This window comes from Eulemur rufifrons, chromosome 28, assembly GCF_041146395.1.
Source record: "Eulemur rufifrons isolate Redbay chromosome 28, OSU_ERuf_1, whole genome shotgun sequence".
Classification (NCBI taxonomy): Eukaryota; Metazoa; Chordata; class Mammalia; order Primates; family Lemuridae; genus Eulemur; species Eulemur rufifrons.
Genome location: NC_091010.1, coordinates 31,330,355 through 31,354,330, shown reverse-complemented (window position 1 = coordinate 31,354,330; position 23,976 = coordinate 31,330,355). Strand labels below are relative to the sequence as shown.

At 37.8% G+C, this 23,976-nt stretch overlaps 1 protein-coding gene across 1 annotated transcript in view; it reads left to right on the top strand.

The window, feature by feature from the left end:
- Positions 1-23,976, top strand: part of BICC1 (BicC family RNA binding protein 1) — a 270,781-nt gene that overhangs the window by 62,356 nt on the left and 184,449 nt on the right. Inside the window, exon 2 of the mRNA XM_069460653.1 lies at positions 23,376-23,422. Coding sequence (XP_069316754.1) covers positions 23,376-23,422 — 47 coding nt within the window. The remainder of the gene's footprint in view (positions 1-23,375; positions 23,423-23,976) is intronic.

Sequence of the window (23,976 nt, the reverse complement as noted above, 5' to 3'; positions counted from 1 at the left end):
TAAAGTGATTTAAGACCCAATTCCTGTTCTGCATAAATTCAAGCCCTACAGTTGAATGGTCTTGGTACTCTCTTATTGACAAGCAATTAACTCTACAAATATTTGCTGAGTAATTTCTTTGTGTTAGGCATTGCTGGTAGCAGTGGAATACAATGCAAATAAGACTCGGACAGCATTCCTACCCTCACATGGCATATAGTAGGTATATACACACACACAATACATACATATATACTATAGACTACATACACATACATGCAAGTATATGTATACGTAGGCACATAAGCATGCAGTTACATACACTTAAACATATGTATATCATCTGGAAATATACATGCTTATGTGTCTGTGTGTTGGTGTGAATCGATGAGCTCGTTGAACTGAGGGTGATATCAGGAATTAGGCATCAACCAACATCATTAACTTGCAGCCAGGTTCTGCTCTGGTCTGGTTTGCCCACTTGTTCTGTGTGGGAGAGACACAGGGATCTGCCAGTTAGCCTGCTGACAGCTATGGGTTTTATTTGTGTCTTGTGCAGAGGACAAGAATGGATGTTACCATGGGTGGCCTAATTAAGGCCTCATGAATATTGAGTGCCACATATGTCTCATGTATAATTTGTGCATTGCGAATATTTAGTGCCTCAGGTGCCTCATGCATATTTAGTGCCTCATGAATTTTAGGAGATTCTTGGTCCTTTTTCCCCTTTCCGTGTTCACACGTTCTACTTGTTTTATTTGACATGTTTCATTATCTATGCTTTAACACATCTTAGGAGCTTCAACTATCCCATTTTTTCCCTGTTCTAATGAGCAGAACTGAATCTTCTCAAGCAATGTAGCAAATTCACATGATGTCTGACCAGTTGTAAAGTTCTGTGAGCCTACTGCCCAGAAGCTCCAGGGAAAAGAAAGATATTTTTTATATTTAAAATTTCAAGTCAGTACATATAGATATTTTCCAGTATAGGACTTTTCATAAAAACTTTAGTATAATAGAGCTTCAAAATGTTTAAAAATTCTTATGGAAAAGACATTATTCTTGAGCAATTTATTCATGTTAGTTTATGGTTTTCCTTAAAGCTCATACCATGAAGCTTTTGAAAGGAGATGGTAAGGAAGGAGAAGGTAATACTCCTTACTGGCTTGGGGGTTTTGAACTTTAACTTGCCAGCTTTAGTCTTCTATATTATTAAATGCAAACATTGTTGATGTAGTTACAATTCCAAGTTATGGCATATAGAAATGTAGGGTGACGTGGCAGACTAATATATATAGTTATGGCTGGCTAAGAAGCTCTGTTTTGTTCTGACTGTGAGTTGGATTCTCTTTAAGCTCATGGCTTTCGAGTAATCTGGGGGCCTGCTTAAGGTTAGTAGTGAGTGATAGAGTTGCTTGTATTTTCTGTATATTGTGGGAAGAAGTTCATTCCATTTCATGATTAACTGGTCAGAAAGGGACCTCTAGGATTTGGCGTCTTGTCTGCCACCTTCGGAGAGGCTCTAACATAGATTAAGAAGATATCTTTGAACAGATACATCAGCTGCCCCACATATACCTAGAGAGGAGGTACATAAAGTGGTTTGTATACAGAAGTGCTTTTCCAGTGTGATTTGAAACCAAAATAAACTTGGTTAAATTGAAGAATCATTACAAAAATACATACTATAAATTATTAATCCCTTAAAATATAAATATGTATTTATTTACCCCTCCTTTTCTGTTGTAGGGACCAGGCCTTTTCTGAATATGGGAGGCTGATTAGAAATATTTACATATCTTGAGATTATTTGACAAACATATTTGGGAACAGACAATTGGCTCTAGGTAGGTGGACGGCACGGCTGGTGGGAGCAGAGGTGCCGAGGGGTGCATGGCTGTATCCTGTATCCTCCATGTGCATCTGTCACTTTGTGTTACAGGAGGGAGGGGAGAGTGTCAGTGATGTGGAGGTTGAAGCTCCCTTCCAGCTTCTCCTATTTCTCATACTTTCGTTCTTTTATGTCTGTCTAACTTGGATTTCCAGCTTAGATCTCTATTGCGTATCAGTGATGGAGCAGGTGAAAAGGTGTTTCTTTTACCAGAGGCTCTGTTTGCGGTATTCTGGAGCCACGTAGGCAGGCGGGGGCCTGGCAGCCTGAGGCATGTTCTCTAGGCAGCCCAGCTCTGGAGGGCGCCGGGCACGTGGTGGCACGGCACCATGCGTCTCCACCGTGGTAAGTTTGGATCCTGTGACTCTTAACATTGCTTTGAGTATACAAAAATAGCTAACATTCAACACTGAATTCTAGGCCCCGTGCTAAACATGATGCATGAAGGAGCACGTGTGACCTTTATGATATTGGATGGCTGAGCAGACCTAGCCACACCCGTTGCCACTCACCGTCCTGTGTTGGGATGGCTACTGTAAGCACCCGGTAGGGTAACCAACTGCTCTAGTTTGCTTTGGTCTGGGGGTTTTCCTGAGAGCCTGGACTTTCAGTGCCAAAACCATGAGGAGTTGGTCACCTTAGCCACTGCTGGCCCCTGTGACTGCTGCCCTGTGACTAACTCCTCTGGTGACAGTGATGGCATCCCTTGTGGGCACAGCTCTGAGGCATCTCTCTGCAGTCTGAGAGAGGTCCCCTGTGGAATTAGTCTCCTGGTCTGCAGAGAGAACCTGCCGCCACACACACCTGTGTAGGATTTCCTCTTTGTTCTCTCACTTCGCACTTTCCCACCTCCCTACTGGCACCTCCTGGGATCGCCTTCTGCATAGACGACTTTCACTCAAATACCTGTCACAGCATCTACTCCTGGGGGAACTCAGTCTAAAACCAGGTACTCTTTACCCTCACTTTGCATAAGAGGGAACTAAGGTACAGGGAGGGCAATAACTTTGCTCAACGTTGTACAGCTGCACTCGGTAGAGCTAAGAATGAACCCTTAGTTACGTTACACAGTTTTGTTCCCATCCTCACCCATGTGTAATTATTTCCAGGAAATCTAAAATTTCATTTATTCATATGGGATTAACAACAAGCTGTTATCAGTCCATTGGGGCTATGAATGGTATGTTATTCTATCTCTGCTCAATTTATTGTCAGCAGATTAAGTGTGGAGCAGAAAACTTGATTTTAATGGACTTAGAGGAGTTCGGGGCTGTTTTTACTAAGGAGAAATCTGTCTTTTATACATAGTTTCCAAAACCAGCGTGGTTGCTGACTAAGGACTAAGTCCTGATCCCCTGCCCTAGCGATGTGCAGTCTGGCCTTGGCTGGAAGCAGGAATCGTGCCATCTCCGACCAGATTGGACGTAAACTGCCTGCTTGTGCTAAGGAGTTGTGTCTGCTCACTCTTGGCTCCCATCCTAGAGTTCTCTATCTATGAAATGACTCATTATAAGGAAGTCTATTAAAAACAAATCTCTCCTCATTTTAGAGTATCTCTTAAAATTTCTCCTTAATTAGGGAATTTTGGTGCTTTCAGTTCCAGTTAGTGCCAAGAAATTTAATGTGCGTTGAAGAAGGCTGTGATAGTTACAGTACTTGAATTTCTTGTAAAGATGGATGCTTTGGGAAGTGAGTGTATTTCCCTTTTATTTGAAAGAGAGCAGCTTGGGAATTCTACCAGACTTAAAAAAAAAAAAAAAAAAAAAAAGTTCTTTCACTGCAAATCCACAGCCGAACCAAAAGCGCTCCAAGTTTCTCTAGTAAAAGTGGCTCCATTTATCTTAGCATTTAAGATTCTTTCCCGCTGTTCCTAATCCCCGGTTGTAGTTTTATAGGTATTTTAGATTATCTAAAAAAAAAAAAAAGGCAACTACCTGTCAAATGATCCGCAGAAATAATATAAGATTGTGCAGAAGTGTAGAGTATAACCATATGCCCATGTTTAGGAGTCAGTGGGAAATATTTTACTTTAAAAATGTCATAAAAGAGTTTTTGCTTTTAAGAAACTGATCTTTGACCATAGGTGCTCTCTTTGAGTTAAAATAGGCTTGTCTTTTCTAGTCCAGTGGTGCTGTTTACTAGTTCTCTTCTTTCTTGCCTCAAATAGACACTTCCCAGTTTTGGGAAGTACGCCCTCATTAGTTGCACCTGGCTGAACAGTGTTTTGCTCCACATCTGCTTGGCCTCCTCATTCTGAAGGTGCCACCGATGTGTGTGCTCTCCACAATTGCTATAAAGGCTGCTTAGTTGTAAGAAGATAAGCAGATTCATTTTACCTGTCGTTTGCGTGATAAAAACTATGCGAAGTCTCTTAGTCCATTTGGGCTACTATAACAAAATACCATAAAGTGGATGGCTTATAAACAACAGAAATTTATTTCTTACCATTCTGGAGGCTGGGAAGTCCAAGGTCAAGGTGCCAACAGATTCAGTGTCTGGTGAAGGCCTGTTCATGGTTCAGACTGCCTTCTTGCTGTAACCTCACATAATGGAAGGGGTCTCACTTGGGCCTCTTTTATAAGGGCACTAATTGCATTCATGAGGGCTTCCTCACATGACCTTACCACCTCCCAAAGGCCATGCCTCCTAATATCATTATCTTGGGAGTTGGAATTTCAACATACGAATTTTGGGGTTGGGGGACGTAAACATTCAGACCATAGCAGGAAGTTAAGCTTAACTGGAGGGGAGGTTTGGGAGATGCAGTGAGAAAACTTTGTTGTGCCCAGTGTTCTGGATCACCAACAGTGGTTTTAGGAAGGCCAGTGTCTCCTCAAGAGATTAGGTATGTGCACTTTTACCCTGTAGACACCCAGCTTTTCTTACTATATGTCCTGGCTACATGGATTGTTGAGTGAACAAATTGCTCTGAATTCTTGTACCTATTTCTGTTTCCAGCCTGTGCCACCAAGTTTCATACATTTGCTAACCACATGTAAAGTAGTGGTTAGCAGTGTTTCTCAAGAGATGATGCTTTATTGTTTTTCTTGAATACATGGAATACATTTTCAAGAATATGACAAATTGCTGTATTGTCTTTATACCCTTTTTTTAACTGAATAAATATGATTTTTTAATGTCTTCATCTTCTTCCAGAATGAAAATTTCCACAAAAAAGTTTATTAGAGGAAAAATGCCCATCTCATTTATTGTATAAATTACCCTTATTTGGATACAGCCCTTTCTTTATGTGTTACGATGAGAAATACATAGGTATTTCATGTATGGCTGAGTATTAGTTTGGGTTAAAATCAAAGTAATTTTCTTTGCCCTCTTTTGCCATTGCCTGTTTTTTTCTTCTTTTTTGGGAGGGTGGTAGTGGAGAAAATTGGGGACAGTTACATTTTGAGTTAATATCATTAAAGAATAGGATGTGATTACATTGTTCCCTCCCCCAACTATAAGTCCTTAAAATAATTTTTAAAAACTTCTTCCGAATTTTCTATTCCTTACCTGTCCTCTTCCCCTCCCCTCATTCCCATCTGGAAAAGGGTTGGCACGGTACCAGATAGTGTTGATTGCCTGACCAAGGAACATCTCCATTTAAACCTTCCAAGACCAGTTTCCCTCCATTTCAAGAGCAGGAGGGTGATGGGTAAGAGAGATGTTTTTTTCCTACGAGATCTTATTTCCCACCCCAAACAACACTCCTGTTCTACCCAATGTAATTTTGATTGTCTTTCAAAAAATCTAATTAAAGAGGGTGTGTGTGTGTGTGTGTGTGTGTGTGTGTAGAAAACATCTGTGATTTTCTGTATTTTGTGCTTTGTTGCATTTTTGGAAGTTCTTTGGACTAAGGTTGTCGAGAACTGTTTCCAGATGCATCCCACTGAAGCCCAAGTTAGGGTTTCCTAATTGCTGATGGGGAACCTTTTGCTCCTCCCAGGGCACTGTTGCCTTGGCTCATGTGTGAGGAAACTTCTTGTGATTCAGGCAGCAGCATTGATTTGAGAAGTCGACTCCCAATCTTTGCTGTTATAACAGGCATGTAACATAGCACCCCCATTTTTCAAAGTCATTTTTGTTGGTTTATGATTATCCTTGTCAAAGGTGCTTATTTGGAAGCCCCACAGCTGTAGGTTTGTGTTTATAGTCACTGAATAGGTACATGTAAGCTGACTGCACTTTGCGTGTTGAACCGGGGCCAGGGAGTGGAGAGAGTCAGGCTGTTTCCAAGACAGAGCTGTGGGTAGAAGCTTTGCAGAACCTACTGGAAGGTAAGCATTCTAGCTTCAATAGACAATTGAAGAATTTGGGCAAAGCATACTGTTTTTTGTATATTCATCTTGATTATGTTAATCTTAAAATATGCATTGGAAGTCAGATTTTTCTTTACTGGGTTTAGTTAGCTATATGAGTGAATACAAATTCATAGTACGGTTAACCCTTGAATACACCATGGGTTTGAACTGCGTGGGTCCACTTACATGTGGATTTTCTTCCACATCTGCCATCCCTGAGACAGCAAGACCACCCCCTCCTCTTCCTCCTCTGCCTACTCAACATAAGGGTGAGGTTGAAGACCTTTATGATGATCTACTTCCACTTAATGAATAGTAAATATATTTGCTTTTCCTTATGATTTTTTTAAATAAAAATTTCTGTAGCTTACTCTATTGGAAGAATATAGTACAAAATACCCATATCATACAAAATATGTGTTAACTGTTTATGCTGTCAGTAAGGTTTTGGTTAACAGTAGGCAATTAGTATTAATAGTTAAGTTTTGGGTAAATAAAAAGTTATATGTGGATTTTCCATTGCATGGGGAAACTGATCCCCCTAACCCCCATGTTGTTCAGGGATTGACTGTAGTCCTTTTTTCTCACAAATAGATAATTTAAAATATGATTAGACTTACAATAAAATGTCTTCACTGGTCTTTTACTTGGGTGTGTATGTGTACGTACACTTTTTTGGGGATAATTTTCAAAGTACTATATCTATAACTAAAGAAAATTTAGGAAATAACATGTGATAGGATCCTATTCTTCCCTAGCATATACATTTTGACCTTTTGATGAATGTCCCTAGTTTTTGTTTATTTAAATAATAATAGTTACAATCATATTTCACATGTCATTTTATGACCCACTTAAAAATCATGGCTTCTTTTCTTATTTTTTTACTGCATAGTTTATTATAATCATTTTCCTTATTGCTTCAAAGACTTTTGCAAATGGCCTTAAAATGTTTGAATAAGTCCCTATATCTAAATTTTCTTAATTCTCATATTGGTTTTTTCTCTTTTGCTTATTTTATATATATCAGTAAGATGAACACGTTTATGCAATAGTTTTTTCTCCTCCTTTCCTGATTTGGATTATATGCATAGGCCTTAGCTTCCTAGAAATAGAATTACTGGGTCAAATACATGGAAATGATAGTTATTTTTTATATAAACCAAATTATTTTCCAAAATGGCTGCATGAATTTACACTTCGAACATTGTGCAAGCATTACATTATTGCTGGTGCTTATGATATTAAGGAATTTCAGAGTTAATGTCAAACCTTCACCTGAGGTAAAATCTTTTAAATTCCCTGGGAAAACACGCCATTTAAAAAAGGATGGATTCAAATATTGTATCTGACCAGTAGAAGACCAAGAATTTATTTTCAAGTCTTTCTGAAATTAATATAAACAGATTTAGCAAAATCAGGAAAGATGTCCAAGAGAATTTTTGCTCTGTGTATTTCAGGATAGGTGCCTTGGGCATGAGCATCCAGAACTTGATAGAGCATTGCCAACTGTCAGGAGAAGAAACTTTCATTACCTTTTTTAGAAAGGCTTGAATATTTTGAGACTGGTGAATAATCTAGGCCTAAGACATTTAAGTTCCCTGAGTTTAAGAAGAAAAATGAGTTTAAACTTTCCAAAATAAATAGAGTACAAAAATCAGCTGAGAAGGTAGAACAATCTTCAAGAAAATGAATACATATAGGCCCACTATGCTATTATAGCAGATTCATTTTACTTGAGATGTAACTTTGGTTAAGGAGTCAAATTCTAATTCTGGGAATAAGAATAAAGCTATGGCTTAGAATGTGACCACTGTGTTTGCATCGTAAATATACGCACATATTTTTTGAAAGGAAATCGAGGTAATGATATCTGTTATAACTTTTATCCTAGGCCAAAGACTATTACCTAAAAATTACTCTTTAAGCATTGTTTGAAATGAAAACCACATTTAAAGGTGGTTTTCTGCCTACTGATGAAAAACGAATTCATGTTAACAAACCAAGGACTTTAAATGGAATAAATTATAATCAGATGTTAGATTCAGATCAGCTTTAACAGAAACAAATGATTCTTTTCAGAGATGAAAATTGATGGCTTACCCCTCAAAGCATCTATCTTTTTTCAAACTAAATGCCTTGAGAGGAGGGGATCTGCTTAATTTCATAAAAGTAGGTGTGTGATTTATCAGCAGCAAACTGCTGAGTTTAAGAAATAAGATCTCTAAATGTTTCCCTAGGCCTTCTGAATGAGGGTGACTTGATTGGTAGTAACCTGATTATGCAAAGCTACATTTTACAGAAGGCTGAAGCAGCAGGACCTGCTGGGATCATAGACCAGATCCCCTCTGAAATGATACCATTGCTGCCTTTGCATACCCGCACGCAGTCCATAAACCTCTAGATCATAGACTTGGTCGTCTTGAGTAGAGATGAAAATCCTCCGGTTGCATTTGACACCTGCCGATTCTCTTAGCACTTCAGACCTCTTCTAATGGGGTGCAGTTTGAGGCAGTTTTGGCTCAACAGGCAATGAGTAGAGCAAGTTTACAAAGTTTTAATGTTAAAACATAAGTCAGATACTGCTTCTATTAATACCATCCTTTAATCAGTCCTAAAAGGCAGCTCCTTTAGGTTGTAATGAATTTTGCTGAACACCCGGAGCAGGTTTAAACCCCTTACCTACTTCAGAGTAATTGTATTTCTCTGTCGTCCTGGGGTTAAGGTAAAATGTGGAATAGGTAGCAGTGGGCAGCTGGTTAGGGTTAAGGAAAGCCAACTGGACTGAGAGTTTGGAAATAAAAAGTGTCAATTTCACCATGAGATTCCAGTGGTGTCACAGTGCTTGGGACTTAACTGTAAGAATTATCTGGCAGCATCCTTATAAAAATGCAGATTCCTATGCTCCCACAAAGATTAAAATTCAGTGGGATCTGAGCAGGGTTCAAGAATGTGATTTTTTTCATGAGTGCTTTACTCCCTCAGTAAATCTTCAAGTTGGTATGCTACAGTCTATTGGAGTAGCGTATTAGTTGGTAAGTTTGCTTAAGCAGCCCTACCTCATTTGAGCTAGTGGACATGTCCAGTGAAAAAAATTTTGTGATATAGTTAAACTTTTTGGCAACTTAAAAGAGTATGGAACGATCATGCAGATTAATTATTCATTTGTTAGTACACAGGTTAATATTGTGGGGAAAGTAAACGTATATAGCCTGTACGTTGACAGAGCCCGAATTCTTTTTTTTTTTTTTTTTTTTTTTGAGGCCGAATTCTTGAAATGAAAATTCTGATCTTCCTAATTGTTCTTATTAGGAGTGGGAGGCCAATAACATTGTTGGTACAATTTCTGAAATGAAAAAGGAAGTCAATAGAAAAGTAGACAACTAGGTACTCATTTAGTACTTAAGTAATTACTTAATGAGTAATTTAATACTTAATAGGTAAGTACCTTAGGACTTAGTAAGTAGCCACTTAACAAGTGACATTAAGTACTGTCAATATTAGATAGGCCTATGGCGTCTTTCATAGTGATTTGAACTATTTGAAGTTGACGTTCAACTGTGTATCTGTTATGTGCAAGGGTCCCCCTTCTTTTTTGAATGCTGTGGGGTTGGTCTGCTCACTGTCTTTCCATCTGTTTGGTCTTTTCTGCCTCTGCTTTCTGACTAATTCTGAACTGCTAAGAAGAATTGAAAGCAATAAGGCCTCCAGTCTGTTGCCCCATGGGTGGTTCACTTAACATCTTAACATCTCCTGATATTCCTAGTATGATCTTCCCAGTCCCACTGGGGTCAGCAGGGCAGTGGAACCCCTGAGCCTTGCCACTGCTATATTGAGGGCTTCAGCGATAAACTAGTACTTTTGTTCTTGTTGTTTTGTGATGTTTGATATGTAGATGACTTGATTTTAACCACCATCTTTTAAAATAAAATGTAAGTATAAATACCATTAGGTCAAGTAAAAAAAAAATTAAGCAAAAGCGTAATTTCTGTGTTTACAAATCGTGGGTTAACATTAGCTCCACCTTGTACTTAGAAAATGTGGTTGTCTTAGTCTATTTGGGATGCTATAACAGAATACTGTAGACTGGGTAGCTTATAAACAGAAATTTATTTCTCACAGTTCTGGAGACAGGGAAGTCCAAGATCAAGGCACCAGTGGATTTGGTGTCTGGCGAGCCCCCATTTTCTGGTTCATAGATGGTGCCTTCCAGCTGTGTCCTCATATGATGGAAGGGGTGAGGGACTTCTGTAGGCTCTCTTTTATAAGGGCACTAATCCCATTCATGAGGGCTCCACCCTCATGACCTAATCATCTTCCAAAGGCCCCACCTCCTAATACCATCACCTTGGGGGTTAGGATTTCAACATGTGATTTTGAGGGGAAACATTTAGACCAGAGCAAATGGTCTTAGGCCAGATTACCACACTTGCCCTTTGTATTCTCTCTGTGGTGTGAGCACTGAGCTAGAATAGGTTAGTATATAAAAAATTACCATAAAAATACATACATAGTTTTAAAATGAGATAGTGTGAAAAGACTTACAAGGAAATCACAATACCCATCCCCACAAAACATGCTCTGTTCTTAGATGCAGCCACTTTTTATTCCTTAAGCTGTTTTTTATTATTTCTCCATTTTCTAAATAATCTGTGTTTGTTGCTTTCTCCCAATTCATTACTTTCAGACATTTTCTATTGTACTTTTGTATGGTAGAAAGCATTTAGTCCTCTACTTTTCTCTTCCCCTCTTTTCCCAATAAAGTTTAATCACAAGTTTTAAATCAATATTCACTATTTAGATTACATTAGTCCCTTGGTACCTGCAGGGCACTGGTTGCAGGGCTTCCCACGGATACTAAAATCCACAGATGTTAAAGTCCCTGATATAAAATGGTATAGTATTTGCACATAACCTGTGCATATCCTCCATAAACATTAAATAATCTTTAGATCACTTACAATACTTCATGCAATGTAAATGCTGTGTAAATAGTACTTACTGTATTGTTTAGGAAATAATAACAAAAAATCTGTACATGGTCGATACAGATAGGTTTTTTCCATATATTTTTGATCCACAGTTGGTTGAATCCGCAGACACAGAACCCATGGACACAGAGAGCTCACTGTATATTACCTATGCTGTGTTTGTTTCTTGACAAGCCAAGGAATATGCAAATATTTCCTTTTATGTCAGAATTTTGTTTTTGCTGGAGTTGGTAATTGCCTTGTTTTTTCCTCTGGGATTTAATGTTGTTTATACATATTACACATTCTTTCTACACTCTCTAATCCTCTCAATATAATTTTCCACATGGTCAAGATGTCAGATCCTTAGTCACTTTTTTTTCTGACAGCTTTTCTCCTTGAAGCCTGTTGGTCTGCTCCATCCACTACCATTATTTTGCCTTGTAGACCAGCTGTGCAGCTGTGATCTTGGAACTTCACTTCCATCCTGGGAATTCCTCCTCCATCTTTTCTGTGCTTAATTCCCAGTTTCCTATACTAGAGAAAGTCTCTCACTTTCTTGGCTTATTTCCTTAATGTGGTATATGCAACCTTTACTAATGTATGGAAGTAGTAGGGAGGTATTTTTTTCCTCCAACTTTGAATGCCTTAAAATGTCACCATAACCTACTTGATGACAGGTTTAGCCAGGTAAAACATTTTGGGTTGAAAATCGTTTTCTCTTAGAATTTAAAGCTTTACTCCATCGTCTTGCCCATGGCTTGAATGAAAATTCTGATACTATTCTAGTTGCCTATGACTTGGTTATGTCTTTCTGGAGAGTTTTAAGATGTTATTATTCCAAATGTTGTGAAATTTCAGAAGGATATGCCTTGATTTGAATTTTTTTTGATTCATCCAGCTACAAATTAAGTTAGCTTTACTAGTATGGAAACTTACGTTTTTTTAGTTCTGGAAATTTTCTAGTATGTTTCTTTGTTTTGAAAAACAAATCCAATTTATAATCTATGTTCTCCTTTTCTGGAAATTCAGTTAGTTGATTTTGGACTCTTTAAAAAATTGTCTTTCTTTTTTTATTTACTGTCATGTATGTCCTCTTGTTCCTTCTGGGAGGATGCTTTTAAATGTTCCAAATCTTGGATAGAGTTGTTATTTTTGTTATATTTTTAATTTACAAGCATTCTTTCTTGTTTTCTGAATGTTCCCCTTTTAAAAATATCATGCCATTGCTTTTTTTGGGGGGGGGGTACATTACTTTTTCTTCTCTAATAATATTAATTTTAAGTTTAAAAAATGTTCCCATCCTCCCTATTTACCCATTCCCCACATTGTCCTTTCTCATCTTCTCCTCCTACTCCTCTTTCCTTTGCTTTCCCTCTCCTTTCCCCTTCTCTTCCTCCTCCCCCTCCCCCTTCCTCTTCCCCATCTGTCTCCATTGTTTCCTTCTCTGTACCCTTCCTTCTTCTCCTCCTCACCCCTCTCCTTCTGTTAGTTTGTTTTGCTTTTGTTCCTATTTTGGAGTCGGGCAGTAAAACCCTTTCTGCTTTGTTGACTGATTTGTTGATTTGTTGTATGATTTGTTGACTGGTGGTCCTTGCCAGCAGGGGAATGACCTTGTATGTTGGGACATTTCAAGGTGAATAACAGCTCTGTGGCCATATTAGGATAGTACAGTCCCCAACAGGTAAAGCATTGCATCAGTTAAGGACCTGAACTGAAATATGATGCATTAGAACTGTACACGTGGAGAACCCAGCAGCAATTTCTAAGAAAGGATAGCTGTCCTTCCTAGTTTTCATGGTAGCACTTGGTCCTTAAGTAAGTCTGAGTCACTAACACTGTAGAAAGGAGAGGTGGTATGGATATGTATTGTTAGAAGATCATTTACTGAAGGGCATTGCTAAAACACTCTACCAGTATTGTTGCTATCATATTCCTAGTACAACTCCTTTGTGAGTGCCCTGGGCTGGGCTCTGGACACTAAATGTCTGCCACCACTGCCCTTTCTTCCCCTGCTCTGTGACAGCTTTCCCCCCAAAACCATGAAACCCACATATTTCCAAACACCATTGTCTCTGGTGAAGGATCAGTGTAAGCCAACTTGAGGTATTCACTTCCCCGATCACTGGAGAGCTCTGCTTCCTCTCTGCTGCGCTGCACCGTCTGGCTCCTTCTGGGCACAGGTGCTATTTCAAATGCTCTGAGGTGTTTAAAAGGGAAAATGAAGTTTTAGAATCAGACATTCGTGGGTATACACAGCATTCTCTCTGCCCAGAATCCCCTTGCCCCATGTCCCTATGTCTAAATTCCACATTAAATAATCAGCTCAAAAGTCTCTACCATATTCATTCTTCGAATTCTTGAACTTTATTATCTGTGACTCTTCTGTAATGTTCAACCTTTTAGAATTTGTCATTTTTATTACTTAACTGTAAGTTCTTTGAGGTCAAAGTTGAAGGCTTCCATATATTAAATGCTTACAGGGTGCTTATTTGCATATTTTAGAGGTGAAAACAGAACCTTAGGGAGAGTAAAGAACTTCCTCATTGTTACACTGCTAGTGAATGGCAAACCTAGAGTTGAACCCAGATTTTTCTGACTCCACAACTTTTTATCTCCCCTCTATATGTCTCGGGTGCCAAATAAGTTTTATACAAATCAATCAATACATGAATCTTTTAGTATAAAGATAAATAGGAATAGCCACAATAAAAGCAAGCATGTCTTTTCTTTGCCCTCACTCAACCCTCAATTTTGGTAGAGAGAATAGCAAAACACACTGTCCTATCACAGATTTCTGCATAGAACCTGAACTTTAAACATGCCGGGAACACATTTGGTTCTGATTTAAAACAAGTTGGCTTGCCCCATTGCCATGTTATTACAAATACAAAAGAAATATAAACTTCATTCCATTAAATAACCATCCACATAAACTCTTAAATGGTTTCATGGCTTTGGGTTGGGCCAAGGATGGATATTAAGGAAATGATTATTAATGTTACATATTTTATTCAAACTGTTCTAATTCTTTAACCTTCCCACCACCCTCCAAATACCAACCCTTTTCTTCCTCCCTCAGAATGTTTCCCAGGAGGTTAAGACAGATACAACTTTGATTTCAAACTGCTGACTCTTACTGTTTGGAAATATTCTCTGTTTTCAGTCCTTCATAGCCTGTGGCTGTGTGCTCTCCTTGAATCTTTTCAATCCTCCTTGGATTGCAAAGTAAGGTGTTATTCCCAATGGCAGTGCTGTGCAGTAGAAATATAATGGAAGACACAGATTTTAAGTTTTACAGCCACATTAAGAAGAGTAAAACAAAGGTGAGGTTAGTCTCAATAATATATCTTTGTTTAACTTAATACATAAAAGTAACATCATTTCAACATATAATCAAAAAATTAATGAGATTTTTACATTATTTCTTTGTACTAAGTCTTCAAAATCCTGTGTATGTGTCATACTGTAGCATATCTGAATTCAGACTACGCACATTTCAAGTGCGCACTAGCCACGTGTGGCCTGTGGCTGTCATATTGCCTGGCACAGTTCTCTAGGAAGATCAGCCCAAGATCCTCGTGGTGTTAGGTATTTATACTTCAATTAAACTGTATAAAGGCCATGAACATCTTTTAGCTTTTGATAAAGTTTGAAAGAGTATTGATTTTTTTTTTTTTTTTTTTTTTTTTTTTTTTTAGCACATTAACTGCCATGTGAGTTGTGTTTAACTCAGGCTAGTTTTAAGCCTGGGACCTCATGAATCAAAACCTGGCCAAACCCTGCAGTTAGTTGTTGGTTCATGAAAATCTTACTTGTTGATGTTCTTATTGTTACAATTAATATTGACAATTTAATTCTAAAACCATGGATTAAATGAATAGAAGTTAATACATTTCATTTTTCTACTTATGTTTACCTGTAATTTACATTAAAACCTGACTAGTCAAGAAAATCACTTCACCCTTGTGAGCTATTTCTCAAATTTTCACATTACTATTTACATTACCGATTTTCAAGTTTTTATATTACCTTTTATTGAAGAAAACACAGAAAACAATAAAAAATGACAAATTTTTCATTCAGTTAGAGAGGATCATTTTGTTTTCATTCAATTTGCATAATAACACTGTGGTCCTGAGGAAACATTTTTTTTTTCTAGTGTGGCAGTAAAAGAAGCTGATATTCAAGTACCTGAAGTTGTCACATAGTGTTATGACCTCAGGCCAGAGGAAAGGTTGCTTCAGGGATTGTTTATATAAGAAGAAATAGGGTCTGAAAGCAAGATATTTGACATGATCAACGTTTCTGTTAATCAGTTGGACTGTAATTCCACTGATACATGTTAGGGTCATCAGTTTACAAGGAAGTCTTCATTGTCAGGCCGATAAATTTGAAGTGAGAATAAACTCTTAGCCAGAGTTACTAGAAGACTTCAAGTTAAAAGTTGCTTAAAGCAGTGAATAATGTAATTTAGATTTTTGGGAATATGTTTTCTTTCGTTTGACAGTAACAGATGCTTTCTGAAACAAAAATCTCGTGGATTAGAGAATGCTGGCCTTTTCTGGTTTTCTGCTGCGCCCCGAGTGTGGCAGGGCCACCAGTGTCTTAGATAGTCCCCAGCATTGAAATGTTTGTAGGGCTTTATTGCCCTGAGAGATTTGACACGTGAGAAAAATCCCCTGCATTCCTTGTTTTGAGAAGTGTGGTCTGCAAAGTCTCACAGAGGCAGCAGTGGTCCCTATTGTTAGAATAGTTCAAGGCTCCTTCCCTAACCTCCACCGTCATCTTTGTAATTCTTAATAGTTGTGTTAAAACATTTGGTGGGAAATGAGATTAAGTGGGCAAAAGACATGAACAGAAACTTTTCTAAAGAAGACAGACTTATGGCCGACAAACATATGAAAAAATACTCATCATCACTAATCATCAGGGGAATGCAAATCAAAACCACAATGAGATATCACTTAACTCTAATGAGAAAGGCTTTTATCTAAAAGTCCTATAACAATAATGTTGGCATGGATGTGGAGAGATAGGAACACTCATGCACTGCTGGTGGGACTGCAAACTAGTACAACCTCTGTGGAAAGCCGTATGGAGATACCTCCGAGAGCTACAAGTAGAACTACCATTTGATCCGGCAATCCCCTTACTGGGCATCTACCCAAAAGAACAAAAGACATTCTATAAAAAAGACATCTGCACTAGAATGTTTATAGTAGCACAATTCACAATTGCAAAGATGTGGAAACAACCCAAGTGCCCATCAATACATGAGTGGATTAATAAAATGTGGTACATGCATACCATGGAGTTCTACTCAGCTGCAAAAAACAACAGTGATCTAGCACCTCTTGTATAATCCTGAATAGAGCTGGAGCCCATTCTACTAAGTGAAGTATCACAAGAATGGAAAAACAAGCACCACATGTACTCACCATGAAACTGGTATTAACTGATCAACACTTATGTACACATATGGAAGTAACATTCATCGGGTGTCAGGCAGGTGGGAGGGGGGAGGAGGGGATGGGTATATTCACACAGAATGGGTGTGGTGCACGTTGTCTAGGGGATGGACATGCTTGAAGCTCTGACTCAGGTGGAGCAAAGGCAATATATGTAACCTAAACATTTGTACTCCCATAATATGCTGAAATAAAAAAAAAGAGAAAAAAATAGTCTGAAGAGGTGTCTCAGATTGTTGGTGTAGTTCACTTGATGGCCCACACTCTTGGCCCAAATTGCCGTGGGCCATCCATCTCTTTTCCTTCATATTCTTAGCCATAGAGCTCTTGTAGGATGTGGTAAATTCATAAGGTGTTATCTGTTTTATTTCATGTTCCATTTGGTGACCTTTCAGTAATAGCAGCCTTTTGTTTTTAAACAACAGTGTATAATTGAAAATGTATACATACACATTTTTCTCTTTTTGGTTCACACATTTTGGAGGGTGTCTATTTTTGTCGTCTTTTGGCTGGCTATTGTATTTGGAGATGACTCCAGAAGTTTTCCAAATACTGGATTGTTTACTGTTTCCAGCTGTGTTTACATCTAGAAAGTACTAGGGTAATTAAGCCCTGTGATGTATACCTGGTATCATGTTATTGACTGTGCATTATCCATCTCTGATACTACATTAGTCATCCTGTCTGCTTAGGTAGCTTATACCCGTGTTTGATTTTCATAGTTTTTCCACATTGCCTCATACACTGTGGGCTAAAAATGATGCTGTGACAAACCAGTAATGGTAAAACCTTGTACAATCTCAAATAGGAAGGAGGATTTAAAAATGATTTTTTCCTGTTTACAAAGCAGTTCAAGCTATTTAAAGGTGTTCTGAAAAATACAAAGGGGAAATTGATAAATGATGTAATAATTCTACTCAAATAATAGCTGTTAATATTTTGGAGTTTATCCTTTCACTCTTTTCTTCCTAATGTATACTACATTTCCATATATAGATATGTGTGTTTATATTTGTAAATGTTATGTTTATATTTGCACATGCACATACTTTTTATACAGAATGGAGGTCATTCTGTACATTGTTTTATATAAACAATATTACTTTTTTTGAATTTCAGAATATAATGGGGTTACAAATGTTTTGGTTACATGAAATTACTTTTGTACATTTTGAGTCAAAGTTATGTGTGTCCATCACCCAGATAGTGTGCATTTTACCCCTTCAATGTGAATTTACCCGTCCCCTCCAATATTACATTTTTAATGATGGAGATTTAATTGCAAAATAAAATAATATTTAAGAAAATTTGAAGTGAAGAAGAAAACCATCGTTAATCCAGTGATTAAGATAAAAATGGTATTTTTTTGGTCTCTTCTTGATTTTTCTCAATAGGTCTACCTATTTTTTTTTTTTTTTTGCAGGGCAGGTGAATTTGATTTGTTCACAGTGAACTCTGGGAATTAGGTAGGGAGTTTTGGGAAAAATGGGGTCTGAAAATCTTCACACTTACTGTGATACACAACATTTAGATGACACTTTATGCTGCTGAAATTTATACTTGAAAGTGTTCTTCAGTTGGTTAGAGTATTTGGATAATGATCATGATTTTATTAATAATTGAAAAATGGAAGAAACTTTAAAAATAGACTTACTGTTTATTCTTTTCTCAGTCAATTGTCGGAGCTTTGCATACATTCCAAAGTGCAAGATATAATTCATGAACATAAAAAGTGTTCCTGGAAGTATATAGAAACAGCATCTTCTACAACTTTTGTGCTAATTTCTCTTTCAGTAGAATTGGCTAAGTTAGGGAAGTTTTCTGCAAATAGTTGGTATACAGAATAAAATTTGTGACATAACTTTTTTGGCATATGGATTACATTTATACAATAAGTGAATATTTTACATTTTTAGTAAAATATTTATGCAAAAGAATCAGGCTACCAGAATGAATTATTTCTCAATTATTTTTTATAATTTGAAATTTTTTCCCTCAAATTCCACAAGAAAAAGATCTCATTGTATATCAAGGTAATGTTTAAAGGTATCTCATACTGTGTTTTAAGTATGAAGTACATAGTCCTTGGGTTTTTTGAGTTGGCTCCATAAAGCATCAGATGTTATAATAGAGAAAAGCATTTCAAAAGGAAAAGGATATTTAAACAGAACTTTCCATGTGCCCTAGGAAGAATTTAAAGTCAAGCATCCCACCCCCTTTTAATTTGGTAATTAACTGGACTTGTCCTATAGTTTGGGGAACTGTAATACTTTACACCTGTTTCAACTTTTGCTGTTTTTATTGGCGGTGGCTTTTGCCATTCCATATTTCTTGTGAAGCAAAAATATGAAATAAAATATGGCAAAGCCTTGGAGAAATTATAATAAACATAAAAAATGAATTGTTCAGCTTAAAATATGAAATGCTTTACCTGCATATTTAGCCAGCCACGTTTTGGTGGTATTGAAGTAATTTATTCCTGGAGTTCTGTATCATGAAAATAAGGACAATTGCTTTCATTGGCAGGAATAATACAGGGTTTTTACATTCAAGTGCATAAACATTGGAACATCAGGCAGAAGTCATATTGTAAAGACAGTTTAAAAAAACCTGCTAAATCTTTATGTGTGTGTTCATATTATGGTGGAATAAAACAGACAAGGGAGTAAGATTGTGAATATTCAGTAGAACTGTTTTATCATAGAGTAGAATCAGAATTCAAAGGTCAAGGAGTAACATGACATAAAGTATGGGCTGGCTCATTCCACAGGCATTAGTTGCCCCTCCAAATATAATGAAAAGGAAATGATTTGAGTCAAGATATTATCATACCTCATTTTTTTTTTTTTTTTTCCAATCCAACTCTCCAATGGTCTCCGTAGAGGTGCCCTTTATTTTTCAGGTCTAACGGTAGCTCTCCAGCTCTGGTGTTGGGTTAGGAGTAAAATGACTAGCTTTTTAGTGCATTGTCCGGAATGAGAATAGCTAAATTAAATTTATAATAAGTTTAATTTGGATAGAGTTGTGACTGTGAAAAGCTCTCTGGGAAAGTCCTCAGGAAAACTGAATTTTCATTTCGGCTTCATCTTACTAGTAGGTTGGTTTTGAGTATTACACAGGCCAGGGTTGTGAGTTGAATGAGGGTAGAGCCTGCCTGTTTGGATTCATTGGCATGGGACCTGAATATTTGTGGAATGAAAGAGTGAACTTCTTTTCTGGGTCTGTAAAATATAAACATTTAAATGCTTATGTTGAGAAAGAAATGTTCTTCACTGACCCCTCTCCTTCATCCCTCACTTCCTGGGAGTTTATATTTTGATGCTGAGGAATTTAGAGTAAGGTTGAAAATTAGACTCTCAAATTTGGGCTCAGAAGGATCCCTGTTTGGGGGAAGAGAAGACTTTTGGTAAAATGTCACTCTCCTGATTGGCTTCTATGGCCTTGACAGGTTTGCATGCTTGGGGTCAGTAAAAGTCCTTCAGGAGACCCAGCAACCTGGGAATGAAATAAGGATGCTCCCTGGGAAGTGTTGATGACTAGGACTAACCATAGTCTGCACCTGAGACCATCATCTAAACAAGAACTCAGCTGGGGTCTTTTACCAGGGTACTTCTGGGCTTGGGAAATGGACACATCAGAATTGAGCAAAATCCAGGCTCAGATTTAGAGTTTCTTATACACAAATACTTGGAATACAAATTCTGGCTCCCTGCCTGCTGTTTTCCCTCAAATTACAAGCTTGCTTTTAAAGGTTCAGTTTTCTGATTAAATTTTATTTATTTATTTAGTTCTGAAACATAGTTACTTATAGTTTGGGTCTAACTAAGGAAATGTTCCCCTTTTTTATTCATCCGGAGATTGAAGGGCCATTCTGTGAAGTCTGTTTAGTGTTTGGATGGACTTGGAATGAAGTGGCATTACCAAGTGTGACATAATGAGTTTGTCATGAGCAAAACAAGTCTCCTCAAGGAAGTTTCTGTAATCAGTGTAATCGTATAATGGAATTTTAACAGACGAATTCTAAGTTGTGAAGGAGTTTCCTGTGATGAAAGGGGTGATTATCTATACTTTGCTTGATAGACCTTTGAAAATGTCTTTGATTCTATAAAAATTTCTTTTCAAAGAAGAGTTTTCTGAATGTCCCTTGGATTTTTTTCAAATCTCCATGCTCTTACTGCCACTTTCATTGCCAAGTGACTGTAGGTATCATCGAGTATGGTCCCTTTTAACTGCTTTTAGCCTCAGACAAAGATAGCCCAGGAGCTGGTTAAGTGTCCCCAAGACACATGTCATTAGGTTGGGCACTGCCCTTTTGTCTTGCCTGAGTGGCCCCTGTGGCTAGGACCAATCACACTTACCAGTTTGGTTAGAAATTTGTTCAACTTTCTTTTTTTTTTTTTTAGCTTTAATATTGATATATTTCCAAGTTGGACAGTAAAAATGATAGTTTGTAAACTAAAAGAATCTATTTGTGGAAATAGGTGATTCAGGTGGCCCACATAAATGTTGGTGCTCAGTCCATGCTATTGATGGTATGGAATTTGTGCAAAAAGTAAAGTTAAAAAGATACTGGCATTAGGGATTTGTTTCCTTTTGCTGCTGTGACAAATTGCCACAGTGTAGTGTCTTAAAACAACATAAATTTATTACCTTATAATTTTGGAGGTTTAACATCTGAAGTGGGTTTTACTGGGCTAGAATGAAGCTGTGAGCAGGGCTGTCCTCCCTACGGAGGCTGTCAGGAGGAATCCATTTATTTGACTTTTCCAGCCCCAGAGGCTATCTACATTCCTTGGCTCATGGGCCCTTCCTCCACCTTCAAATCTTTCTCCTCTCTCATCTCTGCTTTTGCTGTCATGTGCCCTTCTCCCTCTCCTTCCGTTGTCACATCACCTTGTACTCTGACCCTCCTGCTTCCTTCTTATAAGGACGTAATTAATTGGGCCCATGTAGATTATTCAGGATAATCTTCCCATCTCAAGATCCTTAACTTAATCACATCTGCAAAATCCCTTTTGCTATGTAAAGTAACATATTCACAGGTTATAGGGATTAGGACATGAACAACAACAATGAACTATTGTACATTGGAATACAATTTTTTATTCTTTCTTTTTTAGCCCCTGTTTTTATGTATTTTCTCAGACTGTCCTGGGGAATTCCAGAAAAATGTTCTCTGTGCTCTATTCAGATAAAAATGTGTAGATAAAAAATACGTATTTCTACAACAGCAGAGAGGATGTCTTATATTTAACTGTAAAATTTTAGTTAGTAAAAAAGTTTAAATTTTAATATTTGTTATTTCTTTGAAGGCAGAGAGAATTTCTTTGAGTTTTGAATCCTTCACCTAACAGAATGTCAAAGTTGTCGTAACAGGTGCTTGTCAACACTTGCTAAGTGACAAATGTGTTTCTTAAGTGATTCATCTGGCACACTTCTTGGGTCTTTAGTCATTTTAACAAGTGTTCTGGACACACATACACATATCAACAAAAACTGCCCTGCTGTGGTCCTGCCCAGCAGGTGTGTGGTTTACCATGGTCTTCCAGACCAGTTTCCAGGAGTTCTTGCTTCAGCCCTTTTCTTTGTCCTGGCCAGGGGGTGGCTTCTCCAGCTGAGCATTGTTCCCCCCTACACCAGAATCAAAGTCCTGCTTGGTGTTTGCCCTCTGGAAGATGCAATATGAGGCCATTGCAAGCAAGATGCTATTTTTTCTCATTCCTTCTTTTGGTCAAATTTCCCACTGCTCACCGCAAATAGTCATAAGAGAACTGGGTTTGTCCTGTATTTATAGGATACTGTTGAGATATAAAAATGATGTTCAGATACAATGACTTTTTAATTAATCTCACATGAAGTGGTTTTTTTTTTGTTTTTTTTTTGAGACAGAGTTTCAAGTTGTCGCCCTGGGTAGAGTGCAGTGGTGTCATCATAGCTCACTGCAGCCTCAAACTCCTGGGTTCAAGTGATTCTCTTGCCTCAGCCTCCCAATTAGCCGGGACTACAGGTGCGCACCACCACGCCTGGCTAATTTTTCTACTTTTTGTAGAGACGTGGTCTCTCTATGTTGCCCAGGCTGCTCTTGAACTCCTGGCCTCAAGCATTCCTCCCGCCTTGGACTCCCAGAGTGCTAGGATTACAGGTGTGAGCCACTGCACTGGCCTCACATGAAGTTTTATTGTTGGCTGTGACCTTCACCATTACGGGTGTTGAATTCTCATGTTGTTTTTTTTTCTCTTTCTTTGTATATGCAAATGAAGGAACAAATTAAAGTAGTATATGATGCCAGTTGAAATCCAAGTAGATTATATAGTCATTGTAAAGCGTAAAACTGAAATAGCCCAGAAGTAGGCCATATGGGATGAGCCACCTGTTGACAAGGCAAACTCACACCTGGAATTTATTACACACAGGACATGCTTGGGGCACTACAGCTGATTACTTTGATAGTTGCATTTATTCATATAATTTCTTAAGTATGAAAGGACAAGATTACTTTCATCTAAGTGTGTAGAGATTTGTGAGTCTTTCAGACGAAGAAAACAAGTGTTACATAATCTAAAGACGTGTAATTGATTAGATTGGTGTTTTATTCTTTATCAACTTTGCACCCAGGTGAGGACCGGTAGCAGACACTCAGCTTTGGAAGAGCAAAGCTGGCATCTCATTTGCTTTTCTATTCTCATACCTGATACTCAAAAGGTTTTTGAATACATAAATTGAAAAGAGAAACTATTTTAAATGTATGCATTTTTATTTACAGCTGCTGCTGAAGGAAAAGGCAGAAGTGGGGAAGACTTTTTTCAAAAGGTAAGTTGCTTTTTTTTTTTTACTCTTGCCTTGGTTATAAGAGGAAATTTGCCTGTTTCAACAGTGACACTAGAAGCTCAAAGTTCCCCTTCCATATAAGGGAGGATAGTTTTCAGTAAGCAAGTTGGAAACACTCAGCATGAGTGAGGAAAGGGAGGGATGCTGTATGGGACTCTAAGCAGGTTCTTTCCAGGGAAAAATCTAATGAAGTTTTTGCTTAAAGGCAAAGAAACAGCAGATAAGAAGCTCAGAGGTGGATGCATTCATGCTTCAAATATTTGGCTGGCACACATCATGTGAAGGGCTCATAGTGCCAGGTGAGGTACATGATCCCATGTGATGAAGTGCCTTCCTTGTATGGGGGTGTACTTTTCTAAAGGAATTTATATTTAAAAAAGTGAAAAAGGTGTGCTGGTCAAATAGAATGTTCCAGACCACCAGTTTCCACTCCTCCTTTAGATTCAAGCTGTTGAAGTTTATGTACTGTGCTTGAAGCCCCTCACTTGGCATTATCTGTCATTGGTTAATACACAACTTGTACTCAATACCTGGAC